The sequence below is a fragment of the Amphiura filiformis genome, chromosome 11, assembly GCF_039555335.1.
Source record: "Amphiura filiformis chromosome 11, Afil_fr2py, whole genome shotgun sequence".
In the NCBI taxonomy this organism is placed as follows: Eukaryota; Metazoa; Echinodermata; class Ophiuroidea; order Amphilepidida; family Amphiuridae; genus Amphiura; species Amphiura filiformis.
Genome location: NC_092638.1, coordinates 33,646,603 through 33,665,520, shown reverse-complemented (window position 1 = coordinate 33,665,520; position 18,918 = coordinate 33,646,603). Strand labels below are relative to the sequence as shown.

The following is an 18,918-nucleotide window of genomic DNA, read 5'->3' as shown; positions in this document are numbered from 1 at the left end:
ATATTTTTACAAATGTACTTGACAAAAAGATTCAGTCATGTATTTTCATTAATGATATCACAGACCACTATCCTATTTTTCAAATAACTGATGATGTTGATATTCATAAAGATGCTCCTAAATTTATTTACACTCGGTCCTTCAATCAGAGTAATAGGGACATTTTTACAAATCGCCTTGAATTGACCGATTGGAACCATATCTTATCCGATAATTCACCCACTGGTGCATATTCAAATTTCATTTTAAAGTTTAAGGATATTTATGATAGTTCTTTTCCAGTACAGCGCAAGCGAGTTTCTAGGGCAAATGGAGTACCTCACAAACCCTGGATTACTAAAGCCATCCTTAAGTCCATCAAGAGGAAAGATAAGCTCTATCGTAAATATAAACATTCTCCAACAGCTTCAAACAAGCTTGCACTGTCTGAGTATAGGAACAAACTTACTTCAATCATTCGTGCATCTAAGAAAAGTTATTTTTGTAATTTACTAGATATTCACAAACGTAATACGAGGAAGACATGGCCTCTTGGGTAAAAGTAAGAAAAGTCTTCCGGATTCTTTTGTTATTAATGGTAACAGTGTGTCTGGTCCACAACAAATAGCTGATGGCTTCAATGACTATTTTGCCAACATAGGCCCTAATTTGCCAGTAAAATTCCTGATGTTCAAACAAATTTCAATGATTTTCTCACATCTGCTCCTTCACCAATGAACTCGATCTTTCTTAAGCCAACAGATGAGGAGGAAATTGTTGATATTTGTTCATCGTTCAAGTCTGGTACAGGTTGTGGTTATGATGATATTAAGCCTGACATAATTAAGAATATTATTCACTTAATTAAGACACCGTTAAGCCATGTTTTTAACTTATCAATAAGTTCAGGTATTGTGCCGGATGATCTTAAAATTGCCCGTGTTGTTCCCATTTACAAATCTGGTGATTCTACTTTATGTAACAATTATCGTCCAATTTCTGTTTTGCCCATATTTTCTAAAATTTTAGAAAACATTATTCACAAAAGATTATTTGGATTTCTTGATCGTCACAATTTACTTCAAAATTGTCAATTTGGATTTAGACATAACCACTCTTCTTACATGGCACTTCTCACTGCATATGATAAAATTGTTTCTGACCTAGATAAGAATTTTCATTCCATGGGAATCTTTTGGACCTCTCGAAGGCATTCGACACCATTGACCATAACATTCTCCTGTCCAAACTTAATCACTATGGGGTCAGAGGAAGTGCCTTCGAGTGGTTCAAGAATTACCTTTTGAACAGAACTCAGTATGTTGTCTTCAAAATCATAAATCATCATTTCGTTCTGTATCATGTGGTGTGCCACAAGGCTCAGTGTTAGGTCCACTGCTTTTTATTATTTTCTTAAATGATATTGTATTCTCCTCTGACAAATTCAATTTTGTAACTTTTGCAGATGACACTAATGTCATCGTCTCACATCCAAATCTTTCTGATCTAATTACTATTGTAAACACTGAGTTGGAAAATCTTTCTGTATGGTTTAAATGCAATAAGTTATCACTTAACATCGATAAGACTAATTTCATCATGTTCAAAAATAGACACAGTAATAGAAGGTATGATGATGATCAACTTGATATTTGTATAAATGGTATTAAGGTTTCCAGAGTTGCCAATACTAAATTCCTTGGCGTTATCCTAGACGAATCATTAACTTGGTCTAAGCATACTTCTAACATTGTTAATATTCTTTCAAAATACTGTGGCATTTTATACCGTTTCAAAGAGTTTCTTCCTTGCAAAACGTTATTTTCTTAACACTTTAGTATTACCTCATATTTTGTATTGTAATTTGATTTGGGCAGATCAAAACAACAGCCATCTTAATACTGTTCACCTAAAACAAAAACGAATTATGAGAATCTGCTCAAATTCCCACTGGCTTGAACACACTCCGCCATTATTTAAAAAGTTCAATACTTTGACTATTCATGACATCCACAAATTAACGCTTGGTTTATTTATGTATAATTACTCTCACTGCAACCTTCCTGGTACTTTTTCAGATTACTTTGTTCAAAACAGATCCATTCACAATTATCCTACTCGCAATTCTTTACTGTATCGTCCTTATAATTTTAAATATGATTTAGCAAGGAACACTATCAGAAGACAGGGTCCTTTGCATTGGAATTCCATGGATCAGGAGTTGAAAAATACTACGTCAATACATGTTTTTAAGAAAGGGTTTAAGTTACATTTATTGTCTCGGTATTAATCATGTTAATATTATATTTTTCCAGTTGACCATTAATATGTGAATTATACTGCCATCACATGCCAGCAACACTCTGTTTGCACCTGTCTCGTCCTGTTTGTCTGCACTTTGTCCTGTCCACTGTTTGTAGCAAGTTTTTCATGTTACTGTGCATATTTGTGTAATCTCAAGGTGGCCAATTTTAACGAGCTCTGCTCTCCTTTGGTTTTCCTACCAATGAACTGTTTTGTATATTTATCATGTTATGTATTTTCGGTGAAATAAATTGAACATTGAACATTGAACATTGAACATAGTCGCTGGTGTGTTCTCTTAATATCGCTATCTTACTGAACAGATACATCCTTAATTTAGATTGCTAAACCAAAGGGAATACCAGAATTTCAGGTAAGTTTTAATATAAGCCTACCCATATCAAAATATAATAGGTATCGGGATAGTCTCTGATACTAATACCGGAATAGTACCCGCTACCTAGTGGGATATTAGTATCGGTATAGTATCCGGATATGTTTCACATGCAAATTTTTTGTCCATATATGGACATATAGTATCGGGATAGTATCCGATACTGTTACTGGGAGACACTGATAAATAGTATCGGAATAGTGCCCGATACTAGTATCGGGATAGTACCTGATACTAGTATCGGGATAGTATCTGATACTATTTGTTTCGCATGTAAATTGTTTTGCCCAAATATGGTCATAGAGATGTCCAGAGATTTACATGGTATATGGACAAGGTCACTGGAAAATTTCAAATGATTATAGTTGTACATACATTAAATGTGAAATGTGTAGCAATTGATTATATTGTACATACATGCAGCATTGAAATTTGTGGCAAAAAGCAATTGAAAATGTACATTATGAATGCTACATTGCATGCTAAAAACATATAATATACACATTCACATTTATGGCATGCATCAGCTTATGCATACCATGTTGTCTTGGGTGCAGAATTCAACATACTCCGTGGTTTGATATAGCCTACATTGCACGATGTTCTTAAGCTTATACTAAATTTAGATAAAATAAAAGTTCTGTTCAAAACTGTCACCCAATACAATCATACCTGTATTGTGAAGCCCAGAAATAGAACACACTGTACAATTCTTTGTACAACAGTATATATTATCCTTTGAATCAGAGGAACTCATTCCTTGACTGTATAGCAATTTGGCTCCAAGCCGATATGGCAGTTATTCTAATTAGTCATGTGACATGGATTGGCGCCAGCTGAAAGCGGGTACTATTCCGATACTATAGTATCAGATACTAGTATCGGGATAGTATTGGAATAGTACCACTATACCGATACTAGTATCCAACTAGTATCTGCTAGCAGATACTTTCGGATAGCTCCAGAATACCTACCGGATACTATCCCGTATAGTAGCCGGAACTATACCGATACCTTTTCTTTTTGCTATGGGTATATATGGGCCTACTGGAAAAGCGTATTCTACATTTCAAAGCTTGTAAATGCAGAGAGAAGAGTTAGACACCAACGCCTGAGTAGCATTATACAGCTGCCTCAGATAGCAAGCAACGTTGGCCCAAAGTGTCGGCATGGTCGCGGTTGGTAAGCCGACACCAAGCCGACATAAGACTAATGTTGGCTTGGTCATGTTGGTGTCGGCTTGTACATTGTTGCTAATGTCAAACTTGTCAAAGCAATTGTGATTGTATCACACAAGTAAATGAGAAACATGTGGTTGTGGACTTAACACGGTTTGGAAATAAGGGAGCGATCGTTATTTATGGCAGGGGGGGAATGGGTAAATTTAGGGGGAACACGAAATTTTTTGTGGTCTTGAGGGGGGAACCTGAAATTTTAGTTGAACCAGGAGGGGGATTGTTAAATTTTAAATGGAGAAAATTGGGAAAACATGGGGAACGCGAAAATTTTGAGCGGACGCGGGGGGGGAACGCGAAATTTGTTGTCGATATTTTTGCCAAAACACCCATTCCCCCCCTGCCGTAAATAACGATCGGTCCCTAAAGACAATATAAGTCTGCTCTTCCATTTAAAGCCATATTGTAACATTTCCATAAAAATAAATAAGTATTTCTTTTCCATAAAATATTAGCTTCTACTGTCAGATATGGCCCCTTTTAATTTTGAGCCGAACAACTGAGGTAAAGTAAAGAAAATTGAAATTCATTGCCAGCGAGCGCCGATGTTGCAAATGCGTGTCAATCCGTCAGTTGTGCTACAGCACAATCCTTTGATGTCCCGACTAATATTTCCATCTTAATAATTAAACGACGGTTCCTGCGTTTTATGCGAAATCTCGGATTTTGACAAAACTACAGCACCTGCAGTATTGAGTTTTGCAGGGTATGTTAGTTTAATAAAGGACAATTTAATCGTGTATAAAACAGAATTTTGAAAACTGATATTGAGGGCTTCCTCCTCAGCAAATGTTACAATATGGCTTTAATGCCGTAAAATTGGCAAAATATTGTAGGGATCAATCGGGGTTTTGACTATTAAAACCTACATCTTGTGCGTGAATAGACCGTTTCAACAGATTTACCACATTTGCCTCGCTAAAAACATTGAATTTTGTCACCTGTTGACATATTGAAACAAAAAGTGTTGTCAGCAGGAAGTGTTACCTTTTGTTCGATATAAAAACTTTTCTGATTGGATGGAGGTAACTATCGGGGTTTTGACAAAACCAATCACAGAGGTCTTATTTTCAACTAGTCACCGGTTAGAAGCTCACACAATTCTTATGATGCTATGCATTCAACCGTGTAGTGTAACCACAGACTGTGTAGAGACATTGTGCTTGAAATGTGTTTACTCAGGTGTATCGAGGTGGAAAGTGTGCATAGATGCATTTATAAGAGTATCGTTTTGCAGCCAAACCTTTCGATTAATCGATATTAGTTTGCCAAAGTTGAGTCAACGTAGCCAGCCAACCTTAAAATGCCAGTCGGTACGCCGAGGTTGAACCTTGTCCTGTAAATGCCGCAAACATAGGTTTCGTTTTCGGGTATTCAATATAGGGAGGATGGGGGGGGTGGTTCATACAATAATACCCCCAATGTTGACGTCTGTATGTGGGTTTCTGACCAAATTAACCTCATATTTAGCCATTTTAGCCCTCAAAGCCCAATTTTTTTCGTGCTACGCGCCAATTTATTCCACTTTTGCACAATATTTTATCAGTCTAGCTTCAAAATGGCAAAATTTTTCGCGCGCTTCGCGCACATTTGTACCATAAACTTATTTTGTCGCCAAAAGGTGCCGCATTTACTATTTCATAAAAATTCCAAACCTATCCCCCATGTTAAAAAGAAATCTACGCCACTGATATCAATGACCCTGATCTAGGCCAATTGTGACATATGGATGGGTATTTTGCCCAGAAATATAACCCACTTTCTCTCAAAAAATAACCCAAATTTGCCTTGCAACAAAAGTAACATTTTCAATGGGTTTCGGTGCAACTTTTGAATAGGCATCTTTTTTCATTCAACGGGTCACCATGGCAACTATTAAGACAATTGAGGCATCAAAATTTGCAAAACAAAACTGGGATTCCTTTTGCTATTTCAGTTTTAAAGTTTGATGTGTGGATTTTATTAGGCTACCTCATTATAATTAAGGGGATTAATTACTTTTTGGTAGATGTTTAGTTTACGTCGCAATGATACATTAAAAACAGAACGAACGCAGTGAAAATGTGCCTTGGGTATAATTGTGAACTTTGGCACCCTGTCGTCTCGTTTATACCGGTCCTAAATACTTTTATCGAACTTGCTGACCATTTTGAATTAAAATTAGCAAAAATCATGACCAGCTTCATTTGAACAAAATTTAAGAATTAAGTTTATTCATTTGAACAAAATTTAAGAATTAAGTTTATTATTATACCTATCTACGTGTTTAAATACCTGCTTTCTGGTTTATCAAAACAACAACCATAACAACAACATTGTGATCCTGATATTATTTTAAAGAGTTTAACTCAACATAATATTTTACATCTGAAAAATAAATTTCGCATACTATTCCACAACTGTTTGAGTAACATTTATTTTTGAACAAGTATTATTCAATCATCAATTGGCGGGAAGTCAATAATACTTATTTCCGTTACTTATTACGGCCAATACTCAACAAGGTCCATGCCCTTTAACCGTTTCTCGAACAGTCCAATGTGTTATGGAAAATAAATAATTAATGCAATATAGTATGACAGTGTATGACATGTACATGGTGTATTCCAGGTTTTGAAGCAAGAAGACAGCAATATGGCCAAGGCAGATGATACATGTTTATCGATTTACAACCAGGCACTGCCGACTAACCAAGACGAATTGTTCATTCTATATGATCAATGGGCAGATTCTTATGACCAGGTAAATTATCTTTACTACAGGCTTTATCAAAATGATTGGTACCCAGAACTCAGAACGCCAGTTACTCGATAGCTACATGTTAATATGCAAGGTTCACCCAGTCATTTAAAGGAGTATCATACTGCAGTCACTGTCCGTTTTCCTATACACAATACACTCTCATCATTGACGCGCGACCTTTACAAATAGTGTATGTTAGAAGTATATGCATTTGCCTAGTTAACATCGCTGTGTGAAAAATGACCGGCCAATATTTAAATTATTCTCCAAACTTCTAGCAAATATATTTCTCTAACATGACCTAAAATTACAGCTAGGTTAGATGTTCAGAAATAGTCGTACTTTCGTAAAATATGAGTGACCCAGCAAACACAAAAACGTTTTAAAAACATTTTAAATAAGTTATATTTTGGCTTTTGGTTCAGGTAAAAACGTTTTAATAACATTAAAATGTCGGGTTATATAAAGGTCATGATAACGTTTTAAAACGTTTTGTATGAAAACACGCTACAACAATATTTTTAAACGTTTTCAAAAAATGTTATTGTAAACTATTTTTTGCAAACATTTTTGCCAAATATTGTGTCAATACTTAAATAACATTATGTTAAAATATTTGAACCCAGCAAACACGGAAATGTTCTTAAAATGTTTTTTTCAAAACCTTTTAATAACATTTAAATGTCGGGTTATATAAAGGTCATGAAAACGTTTTTAAAACGTTATTGAAAATATTTTAGGCAAACATTTTTCGCAAAATATTTTTTCAACCCCAAAATAACATTATGTTTAGAATGTTTTGTATCAAGTTTTCAAGAATGTTTTTGGAATGTTATTAAAACGTTTTTATACCCTTTATATAACCCGACATTTAAACGTTTTCTGTAAAACATTTTGTTTGATGAGCAGTAGATTATCAAAAAACGTTTTTTAAGGTTATGAAAACGTTTTATACTCTTAATATACCCTTTATATAACCCGACATTTAAACGTTTTCTGACAACCTTTTATAACCTTTTGCGAATGATGTCGAAAACGTTTTGTGTTTGCTGGGAGGGCAAGGCATAGCTAGCTCATAGCTAGCCAACTCCCCGTGTTAATTGAATAGGGATTTGACCGAAAATATTGGTAACGGACCGCTCAGTTCTGAAGGATGCCACAAAAAAACGGTACAAGCTACATTTAAAGTATTCTATGAAATTCTAGAAAATATAGTTTTGTAACATGTCCTAAATTTTTAGCTAATTTAGGTGTTTGGAAATAGTCGCACCTTTGTGTTTTAGGAAGGATATGTAAACGACAGATAACACCAAAAAATATGAAGAAATTATTTCCAAACCGTGGTAAGTCAACAATCATTATGTTGCTCATTTTCAAGAATGCTGGTTAACAATAAGCAGACCTTTGTCTCATTTCGTGAACAAAGGTCCACATACCATTGTTACCTTTCGTTTCCTTTATAATCGGTTACCCAACTGAAACTATAATACCAGCTCATTGCGATACCGCACATGTAAAACAGACACATGTGCACAACCAGAGAAGATCTGATTTAATCAGTTGAGCTGTTTTCAATGAGTGTTATCTTGGTTTAATAGCTTTTAATGGGGTTTAAGTCCTGCAAAGGTCGTGGTGAATTCTACTGTAGACATGACTGCATCATGTTTCGTGATCCCAGAATCCTCTTTTTATGACATTTTTCAGTAGATATCCACGAAAAAAGTTTATTCCCAAAATTTCAGTTGATTCCGATTTTGCGTTTGCGAGTTATTCATGATTATGTATATTACACTTCTCTATAGACAATGTGTTGTAATTTCGTTCTGGTATACCAGAACGAAATTCAAATTCACGATATCTTTGCTAAACGAATTAATATGCAAGATTTTTTTTGTACATAAACATTATGTAGCCAGAGGTGTTTTTTTGAGAAAAGTGGGGGATGATGTTGTGGATAACGAAATGCTCTATTAATTAAGCACTGGAACCATATTGAATTCGGTGTTGAAATGAGCAAAATTGTAAGCTACGCCTTTTCACGTTAGAACATATTTTCTCGGCCAAATGAAAAGCAATAATTTTTAGTAAATATCAGCAGAAACCAATAATGCTAAATATACTGTATCTTTTAAAAAATCCTGGTGTTAGTCGTGAAATTTAGTCTTCTAGTGTAAGAGTTTCGATTTTGACAGGTCTTAACTTCACCCGTGAGCTTATTTGGGTGTAAACTTTGCAAAGTAATTATGGTTCGCAAATGAAATATGGTTCGCTTCTAAAGTACATCATACCGGCCTATATATCATAGTTATGTCATAATTTCCGTTTTCATTGCACCATTCTTCACTTTCGACTGCCATTTTTTTTTCAAAATTAACGCATGGATATACCCATGGATTGATGATTCTCAATGCCACAATTCAGAATGCCACAATACAAATTCTGCTACTTGTATTCGAAATAAAGTACTGAGTTGAAAATTGTGAAATCAAAACGGATATTCTGACAAAACTATAATAATTATGTAGAACCGTACGATGTGCCTTATAGCAGGTAATGCTTATAGAGTTGGAAAAAAATCTTTCTTGAGTTTGAAACGCTAAAAAGTTAACCTTCCAAAAAAGCTATGGGCAAAGTACTATTACGCTAAAAGACCATGGTTTTATCTGATATTACGGGAAAAATACAATTTTTATTTTATATTTACGGCGAAAATTAATTTCAAAGCACGTATCTCAGAAGGTGTATTGCAGAATTGTTTTGATTTCAACATGTATCGATCGACTTACAGCATAACAACAAAAAGGTGTTAGTGTTCTGGGTGCTTATAAGAATGGTTGTCTGATGAAATGACTGCGTCTTCCACGTTAGATCCTCGTGATGTTTGATGAACTTTTAAAGACATAACTCCACAAAAAGATGGATGCTGCACAGTGTCGACACCGTGTATTATAAATATTTTTCCCTGCAACTTCCCGTTGGTGAGCGACGGGCGATTGGTATTTCACCGAACGCAAGAAAAGGAGTCCTATCTGATTGGCTAGAAATCGATCGCTAGATCGCTCAGTGGTAAAGTACAAACTCAAAATGTAGATATGTATTCAATTCGATTGAAATCAATATTCTATTATTAACACAGATAAAGAAAGTGGCATAGTGTCTCGATTATGTGCATTGTATTATAGACTTGTGATTTAATATTCTACACAGCACCTGGATCTGAGCTTAGCTTTTTTATGATTACAATTCTCAAACAGTTAAATATACATTTTTAACGTACGATTTAAAAATCGTTATGGATAAAATGCAGAAAAATATATCCACAGCAAACAGCAATTGCCGCTAATTAGTGTATTGAATTTCCAGTTAGTGTATTGGAAACAAAACCTGGGTTTTACCTGACAACAAATCTTGTAATGGCAATATCATATGGGGTACTGAGCATGCGCAAATCGTAAACAGGTGTAGAATATAAACTCTGTGGTATCTCATATCGTGTAAAATGGTATGCTTAGCCTGAGTCTATCTCGAACAAAATCGCCATGCGTAGCTGTTGAAAAACGAGAGGATTCGCCGTACTATCACGGCAATTTTTGACACGAAGATATAGGGATGATGACGCTGTGTGCTGTACTGCATTTTGATGTGGTATTCTTGTCCATAGCCACTGGATATATGGGTACCAATCATTTTGATACACGCTGTATAACTGTGTACTTCGATAAGAGCTCGTAATTTTAATGGCTGCTGCGGGGGAATGTATAATTTCCAAACCGTTCGCCAAACATGACTTTCCCCCCTCTCGGCCCGCCAAATATCTCCCCCCCCCCACTTCACCTCTCGGTCTGCCAAAACATCTTTGTACATCCCAAATTTGTGGGATCCCAATTTGCAAACCTTAAATGGTCTAGATACATGATGCGAGCGCAACGATCAGAAATATTTGCATATTTAAACGTTTCCGTACTGCCATTAATTTACCAAAATTTAAAATTACATAAATAATGGGCATTTTTCCCAGTGTAAAGATTCTTTTGGTTCCCAGTACAAAACAAAGAGGCGTGAGTGTACCCGGTGAAATACCAAGTGGTGAAAATTGCGAAATTTCTGAACTATTCTGGTTTCAAATCAAGTTGCAAATTTCCAGGGGGGGACCTTTGACGAAAATGGTCAAAAATGGGCTAAAAATTATAAGGGGAAGGAGGGGTGGGCAAGAGGAGGGAAAGACTTCTCACAAGGGGGGCGCAGCTGCCTTCAGGCTGCGCCACTGCATGCAACATTTTGCCTCAAAAAAGACGATTACTTTAATAATTGGTTGATTTTGCCCTGGCATAACCTAACCTGTAAGTTCGCCACTAGAGGGAAATTATTACCTTAAAATATCCTGTTAGAGGGTTAATTGTTTGTGCAAAAAAATTATCAATATAAATTATGTGTAATTCCCACAATAGGCCGAGTTAGCTAGCATTAATGTATGTATGCAAGTTTAACGTTCAGTTTTGTACTGAATAATAGAGAGCTTGCGAAATGAAGTTACTTTAACTTTAACTTTAACGTCTAGAGGATTATAGAGGATTATGTATTCAAAACCAAGGTGGTTTTGAATACATAATCCTCTATAATCTTCTAGACGTTAAAGTTAAAGTTAAAGTAACTTCATTTCGCAAGCTCTCTAATACTTCGATCGACTGAACTGCACTGTTATGTTATCATGGTTATTAACCCTAACGTGACCAAAAGCCACGAAAAGCTACAAGAGCAACAAACTGCGAGCGCAAGAATTCCAGGTAATGCGATTGCGTCATCATACGAAAGCGCATTTAAAAAATGGTGACGGAAAGCTTGGCCGGCAAAGGCACCCCCCCCCCCCCGTGGCATATGGCTTGTTAAGTACTCCACCGCCAAAAAGCTTCAACGCGGGAGTTAGGGTTTATCAACATATTGGGTATTTGATATCTGGAATATTTACTACATGTATGCTTTTTTTTAACCTTTCAGGAAGCCAAACAATTTGGCTACAAAGGACCTCAAGTAGCTGCAAGTATACTTGCTGATCACCTCCCAGACAAGAATGCCCGGATTCTTGATTTCTGTTCTGGTACCGGTTTGGTAGGCGAACAGGTACGGGTATTAGATCTTGTCAATGGTATACTGATAACTGGTAAAAACTGGCGAAATTTAGTAGTAAATTTAAACGTGTATCGTAAAATTACTATTACTAAAGTTTTAATACTTAAACATTCGATTTTACTGATTTTGGTTTAATAATGTAGATTTGTGAAGCGAATATAACAAATCAGTATTTTAGTTTCCCATCTTATACTTTATATGACATTTTACAAGGGATTCCAACAACAATGAAACTGGAACACATTTTTACACATGTATTTCTCATATTTCTCTTTGTCATATTTTAGCTTAAAACGCGTCAATTCATTAACATAGATGCCATTGATATGTCACCGAATAGCCTCAAAGTCAGTGAGGAAAAACAAGTTTACAAAACACTCATCTGCTCCGAGATTGGTTCAACCCCTCTGGACATTAAATGTGGTAAGTCATCATTTCTCATCATTTTTAAGGGTCTCCACTTCGTATGTCAGGCTAATGAAAGTCGAGTCCCCGTTTCTTGTTAACCGACCCGGTCCCGGAAAATTGCCAGTCAAGTAATCCATTTATTTCCAAATAGTTCATTATTTGATATTTTGTCAAGTTTTAGAGAAACGAAAACTATTTAAAATTATTGTTCATCGAGAAAAACGTATTTTAAGGTTAGCAACTATTTTAAACTGTTGCGATTTGGTAGTTCACAGCATCTTGCGAATAGTAGTGAGCTTTGGCATTTATCATTTCATAGCGAGTGTGTAGAAGAATTCAGATATTACAGATATACGACGTACTCTTGTAGGTCCTGTGGTTCTCGAGTTATGTTGTAAAGAGGGCTAAAACAACAACATTTTTGTAAAACGTACATAACTTATTCACAACAATAAATTAAGCAGGTTTTCAAAGTATATGGTTTGTAAAATGAACTTTTACAAAACATCAAAGTGTTATTTTTCAATAATATTGATTTTGATAATTCAAAATCGATTTTTTGACTGCTTCGACCGTCAATAGATCGTGTAGCCTTAAAAAAGCTTAAAAAGCATAAATGAGGAGACACTTTTGGGCAGGATCGTAAATGGAGAAATTGCCAAAAATCTGTCCGGGGTGATTTTTCACAATTTGCGTTTGTTGCGAATTTGTGATGTAATCAATGTTTAAAATATTGTCTGATAGTTTCAGACCCGAATATAACTGGCATTTTGTATTTTTGAGACATTTTTCAAGGTAATTCCTACTCTCAACATTGTCAATAATACTTATAAAGGCTGATATCTCATTTTCCAATTTTATAATACCATAACTTATGAACTCAATATCTTCGCTTAGAAATGTCCGATTACATTGGGGAAAACGGCATTGTGGAGCAAAATATCTCTATATTTAAGATATGTAAAAACCTCAAAATTGATAACCTGCCCAAAAGTGTCTCCTTTTGACATGACACGTCACAAATTTTGCTCGGACAACATCATATCATTGGCAAGCTAACATTTTGAGGACAATGAAAATGACTCCTTTTTTGAGAAAATAAGTCGTACTAAATTGATATTCCGCAAAAACCAACTGTATAAGCGGTGAGTTTTCCGTCGATCGAGACAGATTTGACCTAGAAACTACAGTGACGTATAAATATGAACATGGCCAGCTTTGAGAGAAACTTTGAGAATGGTATTTTAAACATTTTGATAGTCATAACAAACAAACCTAGTTATTATTAATACAACAATGGCGGGTGCACCGCTTTAATTTTAAGAAAGATTTTCCATCGCTTTTTAAAGCGTTAGATTGGTATTTAAGCAATCTATTTGTTTATAATGTATATTCACTTACTCCTACACAAAGTAAAGCGTGACTTTGGAAATACAACATTTTGGAACTATCATACAACGTAAAATTTTTTTGAATTTCAGATACATATGATGGATTGGTGTGCTGTGGCTCCTTTACTCCTGGTCATCTAAACCAATCCTGCTTTCCGGAGATGTTAAGAATTGTTAAACCCGGTAAATTATCAATGTATGCACTATTTTCAATCAATGGTCTGTCTCCGTTGTTTGCCTCCCCCTCCTACAGTAGCTTGTACATCCAAAATGTCATATTTCTTGTTCAATAAACATGATAAAACAGTTCTCATTGTGGAAGTTTTGGCGTCTGTAAGATGTTCATGTCTTTTGAAGTTTGATTAGTCAATGGTATGTCGTCATCAGATCACCAGATGTTACCTGGAAATAAAAAAGTACTATTTAATCACTGGTCATGAAAACATATCGCTGCAATCCCCGCATACTGTCGAATATAAAACAACTATAACCAGTACTTCCGCCTCCGCTTCCCTATGAATTATTCTGACTATAGAGGGCGGCTTTAACGATCTTTTTAGTACGTTATAATTATGCTGACTCACAGCGGTATCTCGCAACATTGATAGGTCAATTACTTGGGTACAGGTGAGGAATATAATGAGGTGTCATAATGTGCAGAATTAGTGCATCTATTAAAAATTAAATTTACCTACATATGGTTTAGTTTTAAAATTAGGACGGTATACGCTACACTAAAATCGAACGAGCACGATTCCTATTATATACTATACCAATGCGCAGGTATATGGTCTTTTCGAATAGTGCCCTCTTATGTGACCCGGTATTATGACATTACCTTGTTCGATATTAAGCTATTCGCGTGCCCTGCAAAACGTGTACCGTATACCCGAATAGTATACTCCTATGTGAACTCAGCCTTATGAATAAATTATAGTTGAGACTGGGGCACGTTGTTACAAACATTTACATGTTCGGTAATATCTACTAAATAAATTGGTAATGGTATAGGCGCAGAGTATAACGTTGGAGAGTTGTGAGTAAACAAACCTCGGAAACCTCAACCTGCTGTAAATGAATTATGTGACGAAATTATACATTTTTTACATAGAACATGATACCTTGTTGAGGTATGGCAAATTAATAAGTAAATAGGTGCTTAGAGAAACTAGCAAGTAAAATCATTTTATTTAAAATGACAAGTCTACTGCTGCACAATAACTTGAACCCAACTCAACTGATATCATTCCGAAATATCGATAAATGTATATCAAACACAACTGATATCATTCCGAAATATCGGTGAATGTCTATCAAACACAACTGATATCATTCCGAAATATCGGTGAATGTCTATCAACTGAAGATGGGTCTTCAATATTAACTCATATTATTGGTTTTATCATATTATTAGGTGGTATTATTGTGATTTCAATGAGAGAAGAGTATCTTTGGACTGCGAAGGAGTTTCAGAATAATCAATTGGAAGAGGCAATTCAAGACATGGTTGCTCAAGAAAAGTGGATACTTGTTGCCAGAAAAACGTGTGAAGGGTACTTTCATGACAAGACGGGTGTTACATTTGTCTTCAGAACTCTTTTGATGGAACCAAGTTCAAATGAATCTTGTAATTGCTGATTATCTGGATCATTATGTTCGAACTGTAAAATTATTTAGTTGTTTCTTATAAATCTGGCTCGGGGCTTGTAATCTTTTATATCTTCTATGCATTTATAAAATATATAACTTTTTGAGAAATATTGTTACAAAATTATGAAGTCAAGTAAATAACCAATCAATATCACAAGTGTGAAATTTAAACAGACTGTTGGCTTTAGGGCTGGGGTATGAGCGTTTGGAAAGTATTTTTGTGGGACATGAGAGCACATCAGACATATCAAATTGCATTCTGAATACGAAGAATGTCCTTCTGATATCAATTAATATTTTGATTTCGATATAGTACACATGTTATGGCAAATGAATAATTTTTTTTGTTGATATTTAACAGTCCTCGAAGTAAACTTTATCAATCTAATGATATGTACTTAAAGTGTATGTAGCTGGAATAAAAACCAACGATCAATTGAAAATGTTGACCTTTCGTATTGAAGATGGGTGGATTTTTATCCCCAAATCACCAAAAATATAAAGGTGTCTTTTGGGGAAAATGTATATCTTCAATATGAAAATTTAGAGCACTTGATAATATGCTTTTTTACATTGGAGGATGGGGTTGGAAAAAAATTTCTTGAAATATAGTGAACCCAGTTGTCACCTTATAGCAAAAAATAAACGCGCGAAGCCCGAAAAATTAGCACTTTGGAGGCTAAAATAGACAAATATGAGGTTACTTTGGCCAGAAATCCATATACAGGCGTCAACATTGGGGATCCCCCCGGATCTATCGAAACGATACTTCGTAGGTGATGTGTTATTACAAATTTGAGCTTGATTAACGGTATCGCTGCGCCCTGTCAGTTTATATATTATACTGCAATATCCATCGATTTCGAAGAATATCCATTCCGATTCCGTATAATACTGTATGTGCGACAATAACCGGTATTGGTCTGTTTGTAGTGGCGACCAATACCGTATGATAGAGAGATTGCGAAATTTATGTGAAACGTGATAGGGGAACGGCAACCGGCCGCATGTTACATTAGGCGAAAATAAGTTAGTATGCCCTTTACAGGTTGAAATCCATTGAGAATTGGTCAATCGTAGAATTCCCGTAAGGCGGTCACGTTGCGGTTAGTAGCAGATAATGACGTTCCAAAATGACAAAAATGGCATTACAAAATGCAGGAAAATGTTATGTTTGTCATGTTATGAAGCGATTTAAAGTATCCAAATTGAACAAGTAGAGTATGATATGTAATAAAATTTATTTTAGAGGTTACAAATTGACCTAGTATAGACGACAAGAAGTGAATAGATTTAGAAACTTTTCTACGCGACTTCGAACGGGCAGATTCCCTGTTCATTTGAGTGTGGAGAATGCCGTCCGAAAAACACCATGCGAAAAGGAGTTTTAGGCAAGATCATGTCGTCTTGCGACATAATGCGGTATAAATTGGTTGTTTTGGACGGGCAACGGCAGTTCATGTCGTTTATCACCATTGCTATTTCATTGGTACTACACCCCTCGATAAATGTGTGTCTATTAAATGTTTAAAATATTGTCTGATAGTTTCAGACCCGAATATAACTGGCATTTTGTATTTTTGAGACATTTTTCAAGGTAATTCCTACTCTCAACATTGTCAATAATACTTATAAAGGCTGATATCTCATTTTCCAATTTTATAATACCATAACTTATGAACTCAATATCTTCGCTTAGAAATGTCCGATTACATTGGGGAAAACGGCATTGTGGAGCAAAATATCTCTATATTTAAGATATGTAAAAACCTCAAAATTGATAACCTGCCCAAAAGTGTCTCCTTTTGACATGACACGTCACAAATTTTGCTCGGACAACATCATATCATTGGCAAGCTAACATTTTGAGGACAATGAAAATGACTCCTTTTTTGAGAAAATAAGTCGTACTAAATTGATATTCCGCAAAAACCAACTGTATAAGCGGTGAGTTTTCCGTCGATCGAGACAGATTTGACCTAGAAACTACAGTGACGTATAAATATGAACATGGCCAGCTTTGAGAGAAACTTTGAGAATGGTATTTTAAACATTTTGATAGTCATAACAAACAAACCTAGTTATTATTAATACAACAATGGCGGGTGCACCGCTTTAATTTTAAGAAAGATTTTCCATCGCTTTTTAAAGCGTTAGATTGGTATTTAAGCAATCTATTTGTTTATAATGTATATTCACTTACTCCTACACAAAGTAAAGCGTGACTTTGGAAATACAACATTTTGGAACTATCATACAACGTAAAATTTTTTTGAATTTCAGATACATATGATGGATTGGTGTGCTGTGGCTCCTTTACTCCTGGTCATCTAAACCAATCCTGCTTTCCGGAGATGTTAAGAATTGTTAAACCCGGTAAATTATCAATGTATGCACTATTTTCAATCAATGGTCTGTCTCCGTTGTTTGCCTCCCCCTCATACAGTAGCTTGTACATCCAAAATGTCATATTTCTTGTTCAATAAACATGATAAAACAGTTCTCATTGTGGAAGTTTCAGCGTCTGTAAGATGTTCATGTCTTTTGAAGTTGGTTTAGTCAATGGTATGTCGTCACCAGATCACCAGATGTTACATGGAAATAAAAAAGTACTATTTAATCACTGGTCATGAAAACATATCGCTGCAATCCCCGCATACTGTCGAATATAAAACAACTATAACCAGTACTTCCGCCTCCGCTTCCCTATGAATTATTCTGACTATAGAGGGCGGCTTTAACGATCTTTTTAGTACGTTATAATTATGCTGACTCACAGCGGTATCTCGCAACATTGATAGGTCAATTACTTGGGTACAGGTGAGGAATATAATGAGGTGTCATAATGTGCAGAATTAGTGCATCTATTAAAAAATTAAATTTACCTACATATGGTTTAGTTTTAAAATTAGGACGGTATACGCTACACTAAAATCGAACGAGCACGATTCCTATTATACTATACCAATGCGCAGGTATATGGCCTTTTCGAATAGTGCCCTCTTATGTGACCCGGTATTATGACATTACCTTGTTCGATATTAAGCTATTCGCGTGCCCTGCAAAACGTGTACTGTATACCCGAATAGTATACTCCTATGTGAACTCAGCCTTATGAATAAATTATAGTTGAGACTGGGCACGTTGTTACAAACATTTACATGTTCGGTAATATCTACTAAATAAATTGGTAATGGTATAGGCGCAGAGTATAACGTTGGAGAGTTGTGAGTAAACAAACCTCGGAAACCTCAACCTGCTGTAAATGAATTATGTGACGAAATTATAAATTTTTTACATAGAACATGATACCTTGTTGAGGTATGGCAAATTAATAAGTAAATAGGTGCTTAGAGAAACTAGCAAGTAAAATCATTTTATTTAAAATGACAAGTCTACTGCTGCACAATAACTTAAACCCAACTCAACTGATATCATTTCGAAATATCGATAAATGTACATCAAACACAACTGATATCATTCCGAAATATCGGTGAATGTCTATCAAACACAACTGATATCATTCCGAAATATCGGTGAATGTCTATCAACTGAAGATGGGTCTTCAATATTAACTCATATTATTGGTTTTATCATATTATTAGGTGGTATTATTGTGATTTCAATGAGAGAAGAGTATCTTTGGACTGCGAAGGAGTTTCAGAATAATCAATTGGAAGAGGCAATT

At 35.4% G+C, this 18,918-nt stretch overlaps 1 protein-coding gene across 2 annotated transcripts; it reads left to right on the top strand.

Moving 5' to 3' along the window:
* The first annotated feature begins 2,578 nt into the window (after nucleotides 1-2,578).
* Nucleotides 2,579-15,545, top strand: LOC140164758 (methyltransferase-like protein 27). 2 transcript variants are annotated; one of them, XM_072188127.1, is made up of 6 exons: nucleotides 2,579-2,656; nucleotides 6,523-6,654; nucleotides 11,650-11,772; nucleotides 12,069-12,204; nucleotides 13,671-13,763; nucleotides 14,995-15,545. In XM_072188127.1, the coding sequence occupies exons 2-6, from the start codon at nucleotides 6,547-6,549 to the stop codon at nucleotides 15,216-15,218; spliced, it is 684 nt and encodes a 227-aa protein (XP_072044228.1). In that variant the 5' UTR covers nucleotides 2,579-2,656; nucleotides 6,523-6,546; the 3' UTR covers nucleotides 15,219-15,545. The 2 variants fall into 2 exon arrangements, with proteins under 2 accessions (XP_072044228.1, XP_072044227.1); XM_072188126.1 differs by lacking the exon at nucleotides 2,579-2,656 and having other exon boundaries at nucleotides 6,492-6,654.
* The last annotated feature ends 3,373 nt before the right edge of the window (nucleotides 15,546-18,918 follow it).